This window comes from Pavona decussata, unplaced genomic scaffold, assembly GCF_977016875.1.
Source record: "Pavona decussata unplaced genomic scaffold, jaPavDecu1.1 SCAFFOLD_217, whole genome shotgun sequence".
Classification (NCBI taxonomy): Eukaryota; Metazoa; Cnidaria; class Anthozoa; order Scleractinia; family Agariciidae; genus Pavona; species Pavona decussata.
Window position 1 is genome coordinate 1,826,338 of NW_028145622.1, and position 21,698 is coordinate 1,848,035.

At 38.6% G+C, this 21,698-nt stretch overlaps 2 protein-coding genes, 1 long non-coding RNA gene and 1 other non-coding gene across 48 annotated transcripts in view; 1 reads left to right on the forward strand and 3 right to left on the reverse strand.

Moving 5' to 3' along the window:
- The window catches only part of LOC146459758 (cubilin-like), a 407,624-nt gene that overhangs the window by 202,143 nt on the left and 183,783 nt on the right, over positions 1 to 21,698 (forward strand). For 13 of the 44 annotated variants that reach the window (XM_085088973.1, XM_085088977.1, XM_085088980.1 and 10 more), the window contains exons 11-19: positions 1,439 to 1,789; positions 3,143 to 3,526; positions 4,587 to 4,643; positions 5,543 to 5,602; positions 6,445 to 6,504; positions 7,084 to 7,143; positions 8,293 to 8,352; positions 10,370 to 10,429; positions 12,254 to 12,313. The exons of 3 other annotated variants lie outside the window; for them this stretch is intronic. In XM_085088973.1, coding sequence (XP_084945099.1) covers positions 1,439 to 1,789; positions 3,143 to 3,526; positions 4,587 to 4,643; positions 5,543 to 5,602; positions 6,445 to 6,504; positions 7,084 to 7,143; positions 8,293 to 8,352; positions 10,370 to 10,429; positions 12,254 to 12,313 — 1,152 coding nt within the window. Of the gene's footprint in view, positions 1 to 1,438; positions 1,790 to 3,142; positions 3,527 to 4,586; positions 4,644 to 5,542; positions 5,603 to 6,444; positions 6,505 to 6,764; positions 6,825 to 7,083; positions 7,144 to 8,292; positions 8,353 to 10,369; positions 10,430 to 12,250; positions 12,314 to 15,966; positions 16,324 to 16,949; positions 17,127 to 21,698 lie in introns of those variants that run through there. 28 more of the 44 variants (XM_085088951.1, XM_085088960.1, XM_085088961.1 and 25 more) reach the window with 16 other exon arrangements.
- LOC146459763 (oxidation resistance protein 1-like) overlaps positions 1 to 21,698 on the reverse strand; it is a 354,795-nt gene that overhangs the window by 94,783 nt on the left and 238,314 nt on the right. The window lies entirely within an intron of this gene.
- Positions 11,279 to 11,351, reverse strand: Trnat-ggu (transfer RNA threonine (anticodon GGU)). Its single transcript has one exon. It is a non-coding gene; the product is annotated as a tRNA-Thr (tRNA).
- Positions 14,399 to 15,940, reverse strand: LOC146459765 (uncharacterized). The gene is made up of 3 exons (XR_014857828.1): positions 15,652 to 15,940; positions 15,470 to 15,570; positions 14,399 to 15,364 (listed from the first exon to the last, which is right to left on the reverse strand). It is a non-coding gene; the product is annotated as an uncharacterized LOC146459765 (long non-coding RNA).

The following is a 21,698-nucleotide window of genomic DNA, read 5'->3' on the forward strand; positions in this document are numbered from 1 at the left end:
TACGCCTTTCATACCTTTCGCCCCCCACACCTTATGGATCATCACGTATGTAAAAAGCCTTTCTGTCACTCCTTTTACCCTACTTTAGCCAGTTTCTTTGCATACGTTTTTAGTGTGCGCATCGTTTTTAGTGTTTTATAGTTGTGTTTCGCCGTTTTTCCGTCTTGGTTAATTTACTGTAAAATCACCGATAAGGTACGTTTCTATGGTAGTCGTTCGTTTTCGATTGTTTCTCAGTTGTCGTCACTTGTAGTATTTTTTAAAGTGCCTATGAAGCGAAAATTGTTTCCATTTAGTTTTAAAGTTTACCTTTAAAAATACAGGTTTCTAAAGTTTGAGAACTCTAGGCTTAAAAATGGCGATTTTACAAGCCTTCAAAGTCGTGCTATTTTACTCTCAAAAATGGTATTTGAATCGCGCGGCCAAAATACCACGTGATATCAACCTCTAAAACTAAATAAAAACAATTTTCGGCTCATAGGCACTTTAACATTTTTCATTTAATCTTTGCCTTTTTTTTCTGGTACGGATTTGTTACCGTCGGGATGTGTCTGTTAATGGTGAAGTTATCGAATAAAGCAGAGTGCTGAGTGAAATTAGCAGCAGCTACATCGATTTTCTGCAGTTCAGTCGTGAAGAACGGCTTAGCAGAGCCAAATACAATCAGACAAACTTAATTGGGTCAAACGCCGAACTTCACATGAATTTAACTCATGCTCATGTTAATTATTTAAATTGAGTTCGGTTCATGTGAAATACGACGTTTGACCAGGGCCTAATACCGACACTATTACACTCGCGTTTTTCCATTGTCGAGTGCAATACCAGACAGAAGAGAATAACTAAGTAGTAATTCCAATTTTGTTATGATGGAAATTGAAAAAACTGAAGCGGATATAAAAAACACTTCTCAGGCCTGAAAACTCTTCCTGAGAGTATTTACAAATGGACTTTTTGCTTTGAGGAATTGAGTGTAAGAAAGAATCATAAAAGGCTAACAAGGAGTCGAATCTTATATAAAAAATATGTTCTAGAAGCTAATGTGGACGTAACCAAACATAGATATGCAAACAGTGCATGAGTTATTTTTGGATTGTGTACGGCTGGTTCCTCGAACGCCCCTTGTGCCGCCAGGGCATTTTGTTATTACTATTGGGAGTTTTGTGTCATTTCTAAAATTGTATATATCTTTGTATGATAATTTATTTTTGGACTCACACTCGACACACAAGCAAATGTCTTTTAATGTTTCAGTAATGATGTTAACACAACACCTTAAATTTTAAGAAGCAGCTTTAAAGACTAACTCATTTTACCAGTAGGAATTTGTAGATTATTTGGTATCCGAAAATAGTGCTGATGTACTGCAGACTACTTTAAATCTATCGCAAAAAATATTACTACAGCGTGTACAACTCCACCATAATTTCCTCCACAGCTTGTACCTCTGGTGAGATCCTTACCGGATCAAGAGGATCCTTTTCAAGCCCGAATTTTCCAAACAACTTCCCAAACTACATCAGATGCATCTGGAATATCACAGTTCCTAGTGGCTACATCATCAAACTCAGCTTTCATCACTTTCGGCTAGGTTACCCGTCGAGAAACGGATCACGTCTTACGATCACAAATGTTTGGTCTGATGATGGATATCGGCCATTCCATCTGTTTCGTGACTATCCTACTCCTGTGTACTCTGTGGGCAATTCCATTCAAGTGATATTTATCTCTCTCAGTGGTCAGTACTCGGGATTTAATGCATCCTACACGGCCATCACTACTGACTCAGGTAAGTTTACGTACGGAGTTTGCTGGTCTCTCTTATAGCAGGTATTCCGGTTGGCGAGGAGGTTTCTATTTACCTCTCTAACTTAGAGTGTATTGGAGCTATGACAATAAAATTTAGCTGATGCATAAAACGACGAAATATTTCCTTTAAAGTTTGCAATTAGAAGTGATAGCATCAAACGAAGTGAGGATAGGTTACCATTTCCATATGGTGGCCATCCTGGATCACCATCTTGAAGTTTTCGACAAAAACTCAAGATTGAACAAAATGACCAAAACCAATAGACGAGCACTGAATGTTATAAAAAATAAAAGTAACAAGAGTTGAAAGTAATAAAAATTAAAAAATAATTGAAGACTGAAGAAACACGCCAATTAATTGTTTCCAAAGGTAGGATATTTGATCATGTTTGCTCAATTTTTAAAAGGTCACCGTTTAAAGTCGGAGCTGACTGTTCTACATAAATTGGCCAAAAAAATTATCTAATGATCTGACGTTATCCACAAGTTGCACTGATATTTACAGTGTTTACAGAAATCGCTTCATCTGATCTTATAGACACTAGAATATGTAAACGTATTTTTTTTAATACTTCTTAGACTTATACTTCTTAGCACTGACATCAATACTATTAATCAGCACTTTCTTCGTTCTTAATATTGTCCAGGTTGGTAGTAACGTTTGAGATTGGGTGATTATCTTAACAAAAAATGTAAAGCATACCTCACTGAATTCTACAGTGCGACTACTGTTACCGGGGTCACTTAAACAAAACTGGCCAATCAGATTGCAGGACAAGAACAATGAATTTCAACCAAAGCCTATTGAACCAATCACGAGTAGACGGAAAACAACAGTTAAAACCCAAAAGTTTGGAATCGTCACTATTTGCATCCTACTGTGATCTGATTGGCCAGTGTTAAAGACCCCGGTAATAGTAGTCGCACTGTAAATGGATCAAATGTGAAGTATATTACTAAAAAATATATTATAAACATTCCAATGAGGTAGCGCCGAGTTGGGTATAGCCATCTCATATCCAACAAGCGTGAGTGGAATAATTGATTTATTGAAAACAGTCAAGAAATATTGCTGTAGATCTTGCTGATTTCGCTTTGCAAGAACTACCAGAAGACAATTAAATGGTCTCTATTTCTCGGGGATGGTATAATGGCCCATATATACCATGACCACTAATCCAATCAAATTTCTGGAATGCATCATCCAATAATCCAGAACTCGGGCGCTCTAGAGAATCAGAGTTATCTTCAGTATTTTTCGTCAAAAAATTGAGCTATCACAGCTGTCTCCAACTTTTTATACAAATTCAGTCTAACTTGTGTTGTCCTGTAGTGTGTCCAAGGTCGATAATCCTGAATGAAACATCCGGAGTCATCACCAGTCCTTTCTACCCGAGACATTACCCAGGCAACCAGGCGTGCAACTGGAGAATTACAGCAAGTAAAGGCCAACGTGTTGTCTTGACCATCGAATACTTGCAAATACAACAGTGTGGACTATCTTGCACGTGTGATTATCTTGAAATTAACAATGGTTCCTATTCTAACGGTACCTCGAGTGGACGGATATGTGCAAATGTAAACATGGCAAATATATCAATTCATTCGTTCGGTGAGAGCCTGGACGTATTTTTTGTCTCCGATGGTGGTTATACCAAAAGGTTCCAGGGATTTAAAGCAAATTACGTTCAAGTGAACTCTGACTCTGTTTCAACCGGTAAGTGATAACAATAAATCAGTCTTACTTGCTGAGTCAGTACGTACAACAAGTGTTGGCAGTAAAAATCGTTAATAGTGAAAAAGTGCTGTGAATGCTACGACGTGCAGCACCAATGAAAAAAGTGTTACATAAAAAAAAACTAACCTTTACAGTGAAAGTTTAAGTGGTGAGGTGAACCTATGAATTTCCAACTGAGCGTTAGCACTAAGAAGGAGTTTCAAGCGAGATAAAGAAAAAGACCTTGTGGTCGTGTCCCGAATTAAGAGAGAAATGTACGGAAATATAGAAAACAATGGGCACTTTCATCCTCAACTAAGGTGCTTACGCGGTTTTGCTACTGAAACCTATTAACTTTAGAGGTGTCTTTAGCTTACGCTTCGGGAGTTGCCTACTTCGAGTCAACTCATTTTCTCCATAGTGTGTGTGCAATGCGTAACAATTGAACGCCGTATAATATCAGAAAACTTAACACGGTTTCAACCTACCAACTGGAAACCGCAGTGACATGAAGAGAAATCAATTGTTACTTAACTTTCAGCTCACGGGCATGCGCATCTGCATTGGTTTAAACAATGCTGGAATTTGTCACACTTTACGGAGAAAACAATTATGAGGAAATGTATGGAATAATTACCAGGAGAGCGTCGTTTATCGTGCTGTACTCTTGCTTGTTGTGGCTGCAACAAACTAGTTTAATTGGTTACAACTTGGGTAAATAAACCACCTATAACTCCTGCTACAGCTAGCACCTTTCTCAAATGTCCGTCTCTTGTTGCAGTGAAGCCATCAAAAGTCACTTAGAGCTGTAACAACTACGAAAACTGACAACACGGAAGTAGTCATTGATTCAGCATGCTTTTTTTTCTCCATGGTTGAGGCTAAGCAAACATAATTAGAGAAATGTTGAATTTCACAGGATTTTTCATATTGCCAATTTATCGCTGATGACTGCTTGTTTTACTATAGTAATATTCAGAGACGCATCGAACTCATTTCCAAAATATTGCTGAGCCATAAGCTTTGTTTACTAACAGTTGAATTACCTAAACCTTTTCAGCAACAAGCAAAGCACCGACAACGATGCCAGGAAGCCCATCCACGAGTTCGCCTTCAGGTAATTAATATAATTGATGAGACAAGTTATACGGCCGAAAACGTGGAGGATTTCTTCGTGAAGTCATTCGTTTTTCATACCATTTTATGACTTGCGCATTAAGGCCTTGTAGAGAAGTCAAAGATTTAAAAGTGGAACCACATTTGACTTCCCCTGTACGCTTAGATGTCATAAAAAAGAGAGTCTTTGCCGACTTCCCTGTTAAATATTTCCCTCATTAGCATACAGACGAACCTCCATGTGCGACCACCTCTCGTAAGCGATCACCTCCCATAAACGACCACCTATCCAAAACACCAAATTTTTCCCAGTCGAAGCCCTATACAGTCAACTCCTTTTATTCCGGACACCCTCAGGACTGCGAGTTAGTGTCCTTAATAGCTAGAGTCCGTAATAGCGGGAATTTATTTCAGTCAAACGTCTCTAATTCATTTTGGCCGGAAATTCAGCTGCTGTCCTCATTATCGAGGTGTCCGTAATAGCGAGGTGTCCGCAAGGCGAGAGTTGATGGTAGTTGGAAATTTGCCATTGTTTTCAACCTGTTGTAAGCGACCGCTTGACACTCAGGGTTAACGAGGAACTTTTAATGACAACCTAGCACTACTCGTATTGTACCTAGAAAAATGTATGCAATAAATTCTCTTCGAAGAAGTAGATGTGTTGGACCTGTTCCCGGAAGATCCCCTCTCTGATTCGACTCTCATAAGGGACCAGTAAATCTTGGCATTTTCGGTGGTCGTTTACGGGAGGTTCCACTGTAATTCAAGCAACATGCTACGAGCAAATGAACAACATAAATTAAAAGGGCACGTCACACTTGGTGATCACCTTTCAAAGAGTGTAAAAATTTACAAACGATGTTTCGATTGGTGGCAAATCTTGAATTGAATCTTTTTCAGTTGTAGCAAGCCAAAAAGCGACTACGACGCCAGCAACTCCATCCACGAGTTCACCTTCAGGTAATTAAATGATGAGACCAGTTACACAGGCTGAAAACATAGAGGGTTTCTTGGTGTAGTCATTCGTTTTTCATACCACTCAAAAGCTTACGACTTGCGCATTAAGGGCTTGTAAAGAAGTCAATTTTATTTAAAAGTGGAGCTACGTTTGACTTCCTCTGTACACTTAAATGTCTTAAAAAAAGAGAATCTTTGTTGACGTTACTATTAATATTTTGTTTACTCAGGATACAGTCCAACTTTCATGTGCGACCACCTCTCGTAAGCGACCACCTCCCATCCAAAACACCAAATTTTTCTAGGTCAAAGCCCTATAATCCGAACCTCTCGTAAGCGACCGCGACCACTTTTTCAGGTGACGTTATTATAATTTGCAATTGTTTTTAACCTGTTGTAAGCGACCACTTGACACATGGTCTGATCCCTATGTTCACTGTATCTAATACACCACTCAGAGTTTACGAGGAACTTTTAATGACAACGTATCGCTGCTCGTATTGCAACTTGGAAAATGTACACAATGAATTTTCTTCGAATAAGTAGATGTGTCAGACCTGTTCCCAGAAGAGCCCCCCTCTGGTTTGACTCTCGTAAGTTATACAGGCTGTAAACATGGAGGATTTCTTCATTTACTCCTTTTTTCATACCACTCAAATGCTTAAGACTAACGCATCAAGGCCTTGATGAGAAGCACAGTTGGTAATCAGGGTAAACGTCAGTGCGATTTGTTGAATCTCAGCTGTCAAAGACTGTAACATTGACAATGAATGTATCGTTTGGTGTCAAAACTTGCCACCCAGCCATACATTCTTTGTTAAATCTTGTATTGAATCTTTTTTCAGTTATAACAAGCCAAGCAACGACAACGACGCCAGTACCGCCATCCACGAGTTCGCCCTCAGGTACTTAATTGATGAAACAAATTTAAGTGGCTGATAACATGGAGGGTTTCTTCGTGTAGTCAGCCGTTTCTTACCCCACTCAAATGCTCAAGACTGGCGCATAAGAAGCACAGTTGGTAATCAGGGTGAACGTCAATGCGATTTGTTGAATCTCAGCTGTCAAAGACTGTAAAGTTTGAAAAAGAATGTATCGTTTTTTGTCAAGACTTGTCACCCAGCCATACATTCTTTATAAAATCTTGAATTTAATCTTTTTTCAGTTATAACAAGCCAAGCAACGACAACGACGCCAGTACTTCCATCCACGAGTTCGCCTTCAGGTACTTAATTGATGAAACAAATTTAAGTGGCTGATAACATGGAGGGTTTCATCGTGTAGTCAGTCGTTTCTTATACTACTCAAATGCTCAAGACTGGCGCATAAGAAGCACAGTTGGTAATCAGGGTGAATGTTAATGCGATTTGTTGAATCTCAGCTGTCAAAGACTGTAAAGTTTGAAAAAGAATGTATCGTTTTTTGGCAAGACTTGCCTCCCAGCCATACATTCTTTATAAAATCTTGAATTTAATCTTTTTCAGTTGTAGCAAGCCAAGAATCGACTACGACGCCAGTACTTCCATCCACGAGTTCGCCTTCAGGTAATTAAATGATGAGACCAGTTATACAGGCTGCAAACATGGAGGGTTTGTCGGTGTAGTCATTCGTTTTTCATACCACTCAAAAGCTTAAGACTTGCGCATTAAGGGCTTGTAAAGAAGTCAATTTGATTTAAAATTGGAACCTTGTTTGACCTCCCCTGTACACTTAGATGTCATAAAAAAGAAAATCTTTGTTGACGTTACTGTTAACATTTTGTCTCATTAGCATACAGTCCAACTTCCATGTGTGACAACCTCCCATATGCGACCACGTATCCAAAAGCCCTAATCTTGAAAGCCCTTTAAGCCCTATAGCTGGGCCCTGTCGTAAGCGACCGCGACCACTTTTTGAGGTGACGGCATTATAATTTGCAATTGTCTTTTAACCTATTGCAAGCGACCACTTGACACATGGTTTGATCTCTATGTTCGCTGTATGTAATACACCACTCAGAGTTTACGAGGAACTTTTAATGACAACCCAGCACTGTTCGTATTGTAACTTGGAAAATGTATGCAATAAATTCTCTTCGAATAAGTAGATGTGTCGGACCTGTTCCCGGACGAGCCCCTCTCTGGTTCGACTCTGACGCAAGCTACCACTAAATTTTGGCATTTTCGGTGGTTGCTCACGGAAGGTTCCTCTGTAAATCAAACAAATGCTGCGAGCAATGGACAACGTAAATTAAAAGAGCATGTCACACTTGGTGTTCAAAGACTGTAAAAATTTACAAACAAAGTCTCGTTTGAAGGCAAGATTTGCCACTCAGCCATACATTCTTTGCAAAACCTTGAACGATACTTTGCGTTCTTTGCATTGACAACAAGCCAAGCAGCAACTACGATGCCAGTACCTCCATCCACGAGTTCGCCTTCAGGTATTTATCTGAGTGAACAAGTTTAACAGGCTGACAACATGGAGGGTTTCTTCGTGTAGTCATTCGTTTTCTTACCACTCGAAAGCTTAAGACTAACGGATAAAAGGCCTTGAAGAGAAGCACAGTTGGTAATCATGGTGAATGTCTGTGCGATTTGTTGAATCTCAGCTGTCAGAGACTGGAAAATTTAACAAAGAATGTCTCTTTTGGCGTCAAGACTTGCCACCCAGCGATACATTCTTTGTAAAATCTTGAATTTAATCTTTTTCAGTTGTAACAAGCCAAGAATCGACTACAACGCCAATACCTCCATCCATGAGTTCGCCTTCAGGTAATTAATTGATGAAACAAATTTAAGTGGCTGATAACATAGACGCTTCTTCGTCTAGTCATTCGTTTTTCATACCACTCAAAAGCTTAAGACTTGATTTAAATGTGGAGCCACGTTTGGTTTTCTCTGTACACTTAGAACGGTCATAAAAAAGAGAATCTTTGTTGACGTTACTGTTAATATTTTTTTAATCAGGATACAGTCCAACTTTCATGTGCGACCACCTCTCGTAAGCGACCACCTCCCATCCAAAACACCAAATTTTTCCCAATCAGAGCCCTATAATTAAAACCTCTCAAGCGACCGGGACCACTAATAGACCACTCAGCCAACGTTTCACTTCCACCGTACACTTAGATGCCATAAAAGAGATAGTCTTTGTTTACGTTAGTGTTAATGTTTTGTGTCATCAGCATACAGCCCAACTTCCATGTGTGACCACCTCTCGTAAGCGACCACCTCGCATAAGAGACCACCTATCCAAAACACCAATTTTTTCCCAGTCAAATCCCTATAGTTAGAACCTCTCGTAAGCGACCACGACCACTTTTTCAAGTGACGTTATTATAATTTGCAATTGTTTTTAACCTGTTGTAAGCGACCACTTGACAAATCTTCTGATCTCTTTGTTCGCTGTATCTAATACACCAGTCACAGTTTACGAGGAACTTTTAATGACAACCTAGCACTGCTCGTATTGTAACTTGGAAAATGTATACAATAAATTCTCTTGGAATAAGTAGTTGTGTCAGACCTGTTCCCAGAAGAGGCCCCCTCTGGTTCGACTCTCGTTAGCGGGTACCACAAAATCTCGGCATTTTCGGTGGTCGCTTACGGGAGATTCGACTACAGTCAAACCTGTATATAACGGCCCTGTATATAGCGGTCACCCTGTATATTACGGTCACTGAACCCCAAAAATCGTCCCTTATATTTACTGTTAAGTTGATCTGCATATAGCGGTCACCTGTATATAACGGACGCGGTCACCCTTTAGACTTCCTGAATCCACGATTTCATTATTTTTTACCTGTATATAACGGTCACGAAATTGGGTTACGATTCATCAGTTCGTTAAATAGCAGCCACCAAGGCAGGGGTCTCACAAAAATACAAATATTAGTACTAAACACAACTACTACGTCTATTAGTACTAAACACAACTACTACGTCCGGCACATGCTTGCAGCAGAAACATTAAAGTGCCGTTGCTTCAAACAATAGCTGCCAGCTGTCAAGACAATAGTACAGGCAGTCGGGCTTGTAGAGCAGCTGAGAGACTTTGCTCAGAACTATGGACATGAAGAACTTTCTTTCACACTGAGTAAAGTCAATGACATACTTCATGAAATCAAGCTTCGAGTTCCGAAATATGAGAAAACTATAACCGATTTTTTTTTCTTCTGGAAATCCATATTGTTACATTAAAAACTTTTCCTACAAGGAAACTTAGATGAAAGTATACAGTACACCTCCCTTAAAGTACACCACGGACATTTTATGGGCATTTTTGTATTTATTGCGTTTCTGTTTAAAATTGATGTCAATAAATGTAAAGTGAGTGATTTTCCCAAGACGTTGTTCATTAGCTTCCAGTAGACTTTTACTGCACCTCCCGTATAAGTACTCCACGGACATTTTATGGGCCTTTTTATCGTGATTATTGAGTTGCTGTTACTCGCTATTGTCAATTAAACGTAAATTGAGTGATTATTTGCACATTAAAATGCTATTTATTGATTTTCGGGGAAGTTTAAAGAAAACCTGTGTACAGCGGTCACCCTGTGTATAACGGTCACCTGGCCATTTCCCAAGGGTGACCGTTATATACAGGTTTCACTGTATAATTCAAACAACATGCTACAAGCAAATGAACAACACAAATAAAAGGGCATGTCACACTTGGTGATCAGCTGTCAAAGTCTGTAAAAATTTACAAACGATGTATCGATTGGTGGCAAGACTTGCTACCCAGCCATACATTCTTTGTAAAATCTTGAATTGAATCTTTTCTCAGTTATAACAAGCCAAGCACCGACTACGACGCCAGTACTTCCATCCACGAGTTCGCCTTCAGGTAATTAAATGATGAGACCAGTTATACAGGCTGAAAACATGGAGGGTTTCTTCCTGTAGTCATTCGTTTTTCATGCCACTCAAAAGCTTAAGTCTTGCGCATAAAGGGCTTGTAAAGAAGTCATGTTGATTTAAAAGTGGAGCCACGTTTCACTTCCACCGCACACTTACATGCCATAAAAGAGAGAGTCTTTGTTTACGTTACTGTTAATATTTTGTTTCATCAGCATACAGCCCAACTTCCATGTGTGACCACCTCTCGTAAGCGATCGCCTCCTATCTAAAACACCAATTTTTCCCAGTCAAATTCCTATAGTTAGAACCTCTCGTAAGCGACCACGACCACTTTTTCAAGTGACGTTATTATAATTTGCAATCGTTTTTAACGTGTTGTAAGCGACCACTTGACAAATCTTCTGATCTTTTTGTTCGCTGTATCTAATTCACCAGTCAGAGTTTAAGAGGAACTTTTAATGACAACCTAGCACTGCTCGTATTGTAACTTGGAAAATGTATACAGTAAATTCTGAAAGTGAGAAGTGATCATCGCAGTGAATTTTCCAATTTATGCAATTGGAAATTAGAAGCCTGAAAAAAATTCAGGCTTCAACGGGATTCAAACCTGTGACCTCCGCGTTACCGGTGCGATGCTCTACCAATTGAGCTATGAAGCCACACATTGGGAGCAAGGTCAATTGTAGGTTCCCATTTTCCCGTGAGAGGAATGAAATGATGTAAAGTATATGAAATGATTCATATATGAACTGCGGATGTAGATGAAAGTGAGAAGTGATCATCGCAGCGAATTTTCCAATTTATGCAATTGGAAATTAGAAGCCTGAAAAAATTCAGGCTTCAACGGGATTCGAACCCGTGACACCCGCGTTACCGGCGCGATGCTCTACCAACTGAGCTATGAAGCCACACATTGGGGCTTCAAAAATTGCATAAATTGGAAAATTCACTGCGATGATCACTTCTCACTTTCATCTACATCCGCAGTTCATTTATGAATCATTTCATATACTTTACATCATTTCATTCCTCTCAAGGGAAAATGGGAACCTACAATTGACCTTGCTCCCAATGTGTAAAGAAGTAAATTTGATTTAAAAGTGGAGCCACGTTTGACTTCCTCTGTACACTTAGATGTCATAAAAAAGAGAATCTTTGTTGACGTCACTGTTAACATTTTGTCTCATTAGCATACAGTCCAAATTCAATGTGTGACCACCTCTCGTAAGCGACCACCTTCCATAAGGGACCACCTATCCAAAACACCAAAATTTTCTCAGTCAAAACCCTATAGTTGGAACCTCTCGTAAAAGACCTCGACCAGTCTTCTAGGTGACGGCATTATAATTTGCCTTTTTTTTAACCTATTGTAAGCGACCACTTGACACATGGTCTGATCTCTATATTCGCTGTACGTAATACACCAGTCAGAGTTTACGACGAACTTTTAAGAAGAATCTATCACTGCTCGTATTGTGACTAGGAAAATTTATACAATAAATTCTCTTCGAATAAGTAGATATGTCAGACCTGTTCCCGGGAAGAGCCCCCCACTAGTTTGACTCTCGTAAGCGACCACTAAATCTTGGCCTTTCGGTTGTCGCTTACTGGAAGTTCGACTGTAATTGAAACAACATGCGACAAACAAATAGACATCATAAACTAAAAGAGCATGTCAGACTTGGTGATTAACTTTTAAAGACTGTAAAAATTTCCAAACGATGTATCGTTTGGTGGCAAGACTTGCCACTCAACAATACATTCTTTGTAAAATCTTGCACAATTTTGAACAACATTCAATCCTTAGCAGTGGCAACAAGCCAAGCACCGACTACGACGCCAGCAACTCCACCCACGAGTTCGCCTTCAGGTAATTAATTGATGCGACAAGTAATACAGGATGAAAACGTGCTGGGTTTTGTCGTATAGTCATTCGTTTTTCTTTCAATTCAAAAGCTTATGACTTGAACATTAAGGCCTTATTACATTTAAAAATAATCCCGTTTGACTTCCTCTGTAAATTTAGATGTCACAAAAAGGAGAATCTTTGCTGAGGGCTGTTAACATTTTGCCTTACTCCCAGCATATTTCAAACAACAGGCTACGAACAAGTGGAAACCATAAACTCAAAAAGCATGTCAAACTTGGTAACCAGGGCGAATGTCAGTGCGATTTGTTAAATATCGGAGAAGTCAGCTTTCAAAGACTGTAAAAATTTACAAAGAATGTATCTTTGTCTTGCCACCCAGCCATAGATTCTTTGTGAATTAAACCATGGTCGATACTTTGAAAGCTATCTAACCTATTATCATATCAAAAACTAGCTTACATATCTTGCTGTAGTGTTCAGCGAGTACTAAGTTTGGCAAGCTATTTTTATTTACAGAGTGCATTTATTTATATCTGACTTTGTCTTTTATGCTAATGTTGTTAATTGAGCAGAAAAGGAAACAAAGATTCTCCTATATAATTTGTTAATTAAGCAGAAAAGGAAACAAAGATTCTCCTATATATTTAGGGACCTTAAGTAGCGACGACGACGACGTCAACGAGAACGTCAGTAAACAATAGTTTCAATTAGGAAAACACAGGCTCTGCACGTGCATTATACACTTTGGTACATTTCTTTGTCGTCCTCTGCAAAACAACAACGTGAAATGACCAAATTTAAGGTTTTATGGAGAACGTGAACGCATGATGATTAATTTTCCTTTCTCTTTCTGAACCTTAAAGGCGCCCCCTACGACGTTAGCTCCTCGATAGTTCGGCTACATTGCACAAACTGAGAGATTATAAATCATTGCGAATTTATTCAGAAGACGCGAAGGTAATTTTTTAAGTTTCGTTTTTGTCGGCGGCGTCGTCGTCTCTGCTTAAGGTCCCTAACGACACACCTTCCTCCCACGAGGTGTATGACTCAATGCATGAGGATCCAAACGCAGTGTTCTGATTCAATCTTAGTCCAAAGAGTTTCATAGTGACAAATGAAAATTTCTGATATGCTGGAGCTGACAGGGCGGAAATAGACAATGGCGCTACAATTTTGTGTGATCACCTCTCTAAACACAGAACCCGGGTGATTCGGCGCCTGTTAATACAGTTTAAACTGAAAAAAGGAGGAAAAACAATATCATTGATTGTAATATACGTTCAATAGTAGTTGCATTAAGCAAGCCTTATCACATATTACTCAGAGCGAAGTTTTTATTTTACGAGTTTCACAGAGTTTTCCATTTTTACGTTCTTCACGTGAGTTTGGCAGTAACATAAAGATAGAAAAACGGTAGAAAAACGTATCCACCTCGTGTAATCACTCATGCACGAAAACCATTTGTGTCGCGAAAATTTTTATACATAACAAAGATAATTTCTGACAAGATAGAACGCAGTGATATTAACAAGGGTCCTGACTCTTCTAGCCAATTGACAATTTATTCCTTTCCAAACTTTTGAGTCGAGTAAGCTCCGAAACGTCCGGATAGTAGGTAGCAAACGATATTCTTTGCACCTCTGTTGCATACTGATATAAGCAGAGACCAGAGTTTTCCATTTTTGAGATGTAGTTCCAGAAAATGATTTATGGCAGTTAGACAACGGCATAAACCGTGTTTAGCTGGTGTAATTGACCTCGCATGGAAACCAGTAAATGCGCAGAAAGGATATGAGCAGCAGTAATAATCAAAGGCTCCTAAGAGCTAACTCATTCATCCATATAACCAAAATTGCGGTGAAAATGTGATCAGTTGTTGGAGATGTTGAAGCTACACTCCTTATCCCATGCAACCAAAATCGAGATTAACATTAAGGTCTCTAGCTGTAATTACAAAAAAGTTTGTTGTTGGGTTGATTAATTGATATTGGGGGTTTACGAGATAGAAAATATTTTGCTATTTTTGTCCCATGAATGGGAGTTTGAGGAAGGAGACACAAAACAGAGTATTCACTGCAAAACCTGTTCAAGCAAGTAGAATGCTATATCCTAACACAACATCTAACTTTATTTTCCTCAAATTGAACAATACTTAATGTTAACAAGCTTAATCTACAAAATGTTTGAAAGTTGCTCTTTAACTTTATTTATTAACATAGTTAACACTCAGATGCAGTGATTAAATAGGAAAATATGCAGTTATACATACTTTCAGATATACCTGATCAAATCTTACATAGAACTGAAACTAAATGCTAGCAGTAATCTGCAACAGATAGTGGAAATCGACAAAAGGAAATGCAACCTCTATACAGTTCCTACAACTACAAGATTGAGGTTGTTATTTAATTGTAAGTAACAAGAACACAGCATTTCTTAACAACAATCAAGGAAGTGTTAATTTTTCTGTGGCAAATTTTATCTTCTTTATGGGTAGAAGTGTTGCACATATCTTGCTTGTATTTAGTTTTGTGACATGTGCTTTGATAGGGAAACTTTGCAAGTATAGTAACATTCTAAGGGCCTCTTGATATTAGCTCGGTAACCGGGACGAATTCTGGGGTGTGTTCATATGGGAATTTTCAGCCCGGTTTACCGGGATGAATTCAAGAAAGACAATCAAAATTGTGGAACATAAATTTGTATTGTTTGCAACTTTCAAAGCTTTCTCTACCCTTGTAACTTTACTAATAAAGCTAATTCACATACTTGTAAAGTGGAAATACTTCCAAGATCAAAACTATGCCACTTTGTTGGCCGCTATGTTTTGAGAGCGAAGCTATTTTGTTAAAAAACTTTCATCATTGTCACTGGGCTGGAGTGTTCATATGGGAAAATTTTCATCCTGGTTACCGTGATGTGGGCTGCAAAAACTGAGATCTCGGTTACTGGGCCAGCTCAGCCTCTGTACGGCAATTGTATCGCAGGGCCTTGTACGGCAATCTGTATAACACATGTACGCGCGACCGTGGAACCTGATCGAAATTTGCGCTGTAAAAACAGATTTAGCCAGATTGTAGGTCGCTTCACTTTTTATGTATGTGTTGTAAGTTTTAAAGCAAATGAAATAATCGTCAAAAGAGAGAATTTACTTACCGAAATGACGTGTGAAAGAGAGTCAAATATTCCTACCAAAAATGGCTTCCTTCTCTGGCACGGAACACGAGGCGATGAGACCCAATGGACAAAAACAGCCCCTGGAAGGGACGGTACGTACGCGGGCTCATTTTCGGAGTAAAAAGAATGTCTTGGACTAATTTTATTTACTGAATACCCACCTTAAAAATATAAATTCCCTCACGGTGTTTTGCAATCATTTAATCACGGTGTTTTGCAATCTTTAATTAGGCTTGTTTTGTTTGCTATTCGTGGCAAGTTGACTTATTGGTCAGCGGTTGCTCAAATCCAACCAAGTTTTACGTCACTTCCGCTATTTTCGCTAACGACGTCACATCCGTCTACGCAGATTTTGCTAACGCCGTTTTGCCCATCTCTGCAAAAACTCATCCATTGCTTCGCAAGCTCCGCAATGAATGAGTTAAAAAGGACCAAACGGCATTACTAACAATCAAATTCTCTGGTCTCCTTTGTAGAAACGCCTCCTGAGAAGAAGTTTAGAGCAACAATTAGCGTGGATGACATTTTCAAGTCTGCTTATGTTAACCTCAACTCGGAAGAATCTCGTGCCTTTATTTCAAATTTTAAGGGAAACGTAGAACCTATCTTCCGTGCACAACTGTCAAATTTTAAGCGCGTTGACGTCAAAAGGCTTTCAAGTGGAAGCGTGCTGGTAGATTTTAACATTGTGGTGCAGAAATCTTCAAATGCTACTCAAGATAACGTTGTTGGCGTCTTAATAGAAGCTAACAGCACTGGAAGTCTGGGATACAGGCTGACAGGGGAGATAACTGTGGAGGAACTGCGAAACTTAACCAGTACAAATACTGCAGGTAAATATGGAGTGTTACTGACAAATACTGACAAGCCTAGCGCCTCCCCAGCTCTTTTGCAAACTTGTCATACAATTATTAGGGGTACTAAATGTTTCCACTTCTGCTCTCCTTGAGCGGTAAATGTGCTGTATAGGAAAGAATACGGCGTATTGTCTATACTAATTTGCATCATGATGACTGATGTACATGCTTTATGCCTTTTCTGCATCTTATTCCGTTTTACCATGAAAAGAAGCGTGCGTTGTCGTTCATTTTGCAGGCTTGCTCTCCGTCCCAGCCGCTTTCATGTCTTGTCCCGCATTGAAAACGTCTCGTAGTGCAACCACACACTTCGGTTAATAGAACATTTTCTTAGCAAAAAGTGTCGCTACATCTGGGTATTTTAGAGGTGATTCACTGATTCAGCCATGAGTAGGGTAAACCATTGAAACCTTTACATTTTTTGTAACAATGTTTTTTGTGGAACTAGTATGAAGTGCGCTAAAGTCAAAGAGGATAGAGGGTGAATTATCACTCGCGAATGATGACTAGCAATTTTTTAATTTGGGTGGTGGGTTGTGTTCCACCCGTGTGGGACACTTCGTCTTTACCTTACCTTACCTTCCTTACTTTTCTCACAACAGAGCCGTCATCACCAACCACTGCATCAACACCGACAACATGTAAGTGTTTGATCCCCGTCAATTTGTTTGTTTTCTTCTGAACTAGATATTCCTTGTTTTCTGCATTGACTAACTAGAGCAAATCACGCATGCGCATAAGACGTTGGAATGGCTGTGGCAAGACAGTACCTACTTCTCCCGCAAACATTATTAATGTTGTACCTGTTTCAACTTCATTAAATTTTCATTCTTTTTCGTTTAGTGTAACTGAATTTTTCATGCCTTTAAAAGTGCCTTTGCTTAATGTTTTTTTGTGCATATAGAAAAACCATATGGCTAAAGGACACTTAACTGGTTTAACCGAGATTTGCACGGCTTGGATCAGTGTTCGAACAAAGTGCACTCCTGTTTAATATTTTCGTACTTAATTCAGCTTCATGGGAACTTGTTTACGGCTTTTTTATCTATTACACTTGCTAAACCAAAACGCAAGTTTAATGTAATACAATCTGATCATGAGTCAGGAATACAAGATTTCTCCCTGATCAGGAAAGTCTTAAACTCCTCTCTTTATTAAGCCTCGAATTTAAGTTTTCAGAAAACTTAAGTTCGAGTGATATTTCAAGACCTCAGTTTGAATGCAAGCTTTTATAGTAACGCAAAAGCACTGTATTCAACTGTAGAGATTTTTCAGCGTTGAATTTAAGCTTCAAAGGCTTCAATTCAAGTGCAGTGTTCTGGACGCAAGGCCTTTTGTGATTCAGGCTTCTTTAAAACGTATGGAATCAAAGGCTCAAGTCCAAAAATCCCACAATGCATTTTGAGTTTTGCCAAGCAAAACCTCTAAATGGTATTGTTCGGAATCGAATATGTTAGCAGTTCGGTCCGTTTATTAAACACGTCTTCAAAAGTTTACAATATACAGTTTGAGAATTGTTAATGTAAGCTTTTAATCTCTGTTCACTTACGTTATTTACAAACTGTAAATGACTCAAATGCAACGTATCGTGTTCTCGAACATCATCATCTTTATTTAAAAATACGCTAAATACATCAGGCATTAACAATTTAATATAAAAGCTACAACTCATTACGAGAGACTATGTATACACATGCACATTGGCCACAATTTCTTCGGTGCTCTCTTTCTGGATTTTCTGTATCCGCCCCTGTACGTAGTAATTCGAAAATGTCCGTTTTCCAAATTTTCCTTTCGAGTACTTATATCTATAACAAGGTTACTTATTGCTCATTTAGTATAACAATGCGAACAGCATTTCAAAAAGTGCAAGTTATTAAGTAAATTAATTATCATGTTAAGTTATTCATCAGTAGATCGGTAATTTATGCTCTTGTTTTCAGTGTCATTGTTAAACTATTTCTTTTGTATGCACGGATAACGAATTGGATGGAATTATAGGAATTATCTCTTTATTTAATCACCTTATCTTTCCTCTCTCGTCAGGTGTCTTTTTTAAAGCAACCACGTAAATAACTTGTTACGAATGTTTGGTTTTCTCAATAGAGTTGAAAATATAATTTCAAGTAATTTGGTAATTTGCTGAAGTTTTGAGCGGTTGCCCTTCGTCAGAGCGCGTCAAGTGGATTCGTTTTCACGAAGGACTAACAGTAAACGCTCGAAACGTCAGCATCTCACGGGAGCCAAATCACCTTATCAACTCTGGTGATAAAACAAAATATTCGTCTCCACTCCACACTGACGCAGCACCACAATTTCTTTTATCCTGTTAGTTTGTATAGTATGGTTCAAATCACGGCAGTCAATTGTAACATCACCATTTTCTTTTTATACCTTGAACATATTTATATACTTTTAGTGAGTGTATCATTTATCGCCATTTTCTCATGCTCATAAAAATGTACTTTTTTCTTTGCAGGTTGCTGATAAAAGGAATTGAGATATCATCATTAGTATAGTACATAAAAAAATTGAAGGGTACCGGTGTGCGTTTCTGATCGTAGCAAACTAGGAATCGAGATCCAGAGGCCGACAGTTCCCTTCTGATCCCAGCGAGTTTGGAATGTTTATTGTATTAATTCTCTTGCGAGATGGTTGGTCTAGGTTTGTGTAAAGCTTCAAGTTCATTGGGTTATTTTACACTGTGAACGGGGCTTCGTCCTTTGACCTAAATTTTCGCGGTTTTCATCGGCCCGTGACCGCACCTTGGCCGCATTTCAAACTCTTGCAATTTTCTCAAAAAATTAAATACCTTGGAACTTTAAAATATGATTTTCGAAAATAGTTAATCCAAGGGTATCTTCAGACGAAATATCAGAAATTCGACCAAGTGGTCGCTGAAATGCAGTTCTCGATTCTTACAGGCAGCCGCTCTTAAGAAGTGGCTTATAATAAACTTTCTTTTCAATAATGATATTATCGTTATTTAGCCTGTTGTCTTCAAACCTTACATTTCTTATTTTTTACACTTCAGCTAAAAAGGTGCAAAAGGTTTAAATGACGGAACAAATGCAACATGGGATGCAAAGACTAATTCATAGAAAGTGCAATTTGTATTAGTTATCTTTGGTCAATTTGTTTTTAAACTAGGGCAATATCGTTTCAAGCAATACGCTTCTTACAATAACTGTCAAAAATTCCTGCGCGCTGATTAGCTCGTAGCTGTTGTCTATAAGAGTACAGACAATGAAAATGACATCAGATGTAGAGCGCGCGCTTTCTCAACGAAAAACAAAGCCAATTCCGCTTGCAATTTTCTCATGTCATTGCATAAAACAAATCAACCGCAGTTTTCTATGGTCTAAACAATACAATGACGTCATAACATGTTTAAAACTTTGCAGTTTCACTTGAGTTTTGAACATGTTATGACGTCATTGTATGGTCTATTTAACAAATCGAAGGCAGTTTTCTATAATCTATACTCGTTTTTACAATAACTGTCCAAATTCCCGCGCGCTGATTGGCTCGTAGCTATTGTCTATAAGAGTACAGGCAATAAAAATGACGTCACATGTAACGCGCGCGCTTTCTCAACGAAAAAAAAATAGCCAATTGTGCTTGTACTTTTTCCATGTTATTGTAAAAAACAAATCGACGGCAGTTTTCTACGGTCTATACTCTTAAAGACCATAAAATGATGCCATAAAATGTCTAAAACTTGGCAGTGAACGTCATTTTATAATCTTGCTATAGTTTATATTAGTTTTTTTTTTTTTTTTTTTTACTCAAAGCGTATTTGATAATTTCATCTACATCGGAAACACGCACAAAACATGATTATATGAATTTTTTTTCCTTCGTGCGTGGGCAAGGGGTATGACTACCACTTTGACGTAAACTGTTTATTCGCGCATGATGCCATCCAATTATGGGGTCAGATCGGCTCCCCTTTTGATCTATTCACGGGAGCATTGTGTTGCAAGTTGCAAAACATACGTTACGCGCTGGAGTGAATAGCTGAAAGTTATCAAAGGTAGAAATTTAGACAACCTTATAGAAGTTTAGACTATGATATCGCGTCTCTATCTGAGATCCTCATACAGTCGGTTGCTCGATGAGCCTGTTGCTAACCTCAACTCAAGTAACTTAAGTCCTCAAAAGGACCTCAGCAGAGATTAAGTAACTCCTACTCTCCGTTGCGAAAAGCACTTGCTTGTAAAATATTATGAATCATTGAAACCTAGGTATTATCTGAGCAATGACAAGAGATTCCCATGGAAGGTGTTAGACATCGCAGTTTGATATGATAGCTGAAAGTAATCGTTTGTCACACGATCAACACTTATGACACATAATCGTGCGACAAACTATTAATTAGAGCTATCATGACAAAGGATGTTGTTTCTATTCTTAATTAATTTTTCATAGCCAATAATCGATGGTTATTTCACTGTATTTTGTCTACGAAAGACCTGATCACGTGAGAAAAGTCAGATGAGCAGAGACTCATTAGGTTGGCTTCTCGACTCATAAACAACGATTACGAGTTTCTCAAAACAGAGAGGTAAGCAATAACTTTTTAGTCGTAGGAAATAACTATTTTACCTCAGTTGCAAGTTGTTAGTTCGCCTATGATCGCTGCTTGCACGACTGCAAACAGAAACAAACAGGCTACACCAAATTAACACAGACGGACCAATGCAAATGCAAGCACTGAAGCGTAAGCACAAAATGAAAAAAGTTTTGATTCTTCGGTTCCCAGTACAATTACAATCGATGATCGTGGAGTAGTCGATGAACCGACAGTAATCTTGATATTAAGCTTGTTCTTTTGGACCCAAAGAGCTAGCATTATTTCTCATTTCCTGTCATCACAAACCTATGCAATCAATCGCGATTTACATAATCGGGGCATACTTTCAAACTCCCGTCCACGCAAGGGAAACCAGATAATAACATTATGTCTGTGGCACCCAAAGTGAACATAGTAAACAGCACGAAATTCAAAAGCATTTGATGACGTTTCATTCTTATTTGTCAGTGTCAGATTGATAGCAAAACGGGGTTTTCAGAAAACCTCATCGAAGGCTGTTTTTTTTCCTTACTATTTTCCTTGACAGTTGATTGATTAAATATCGTCTGATAAGCTATTTAATCAGCTTGGAGGAAACATGCTGTAAGCTGAACTTGTGCTTTCGTTGAATCCGCTTTTCACGATGGAAAAAAAAATAACAAAAAAAAAAACGGAAAAAGGATTAAATAACTCTGCAAGTGTTCACGATGTGTTTTGTGCTTTTATACTGGTGTCAAGGTTACACTTAAAAGTCTATGGCCTCCGCCTCAACGAG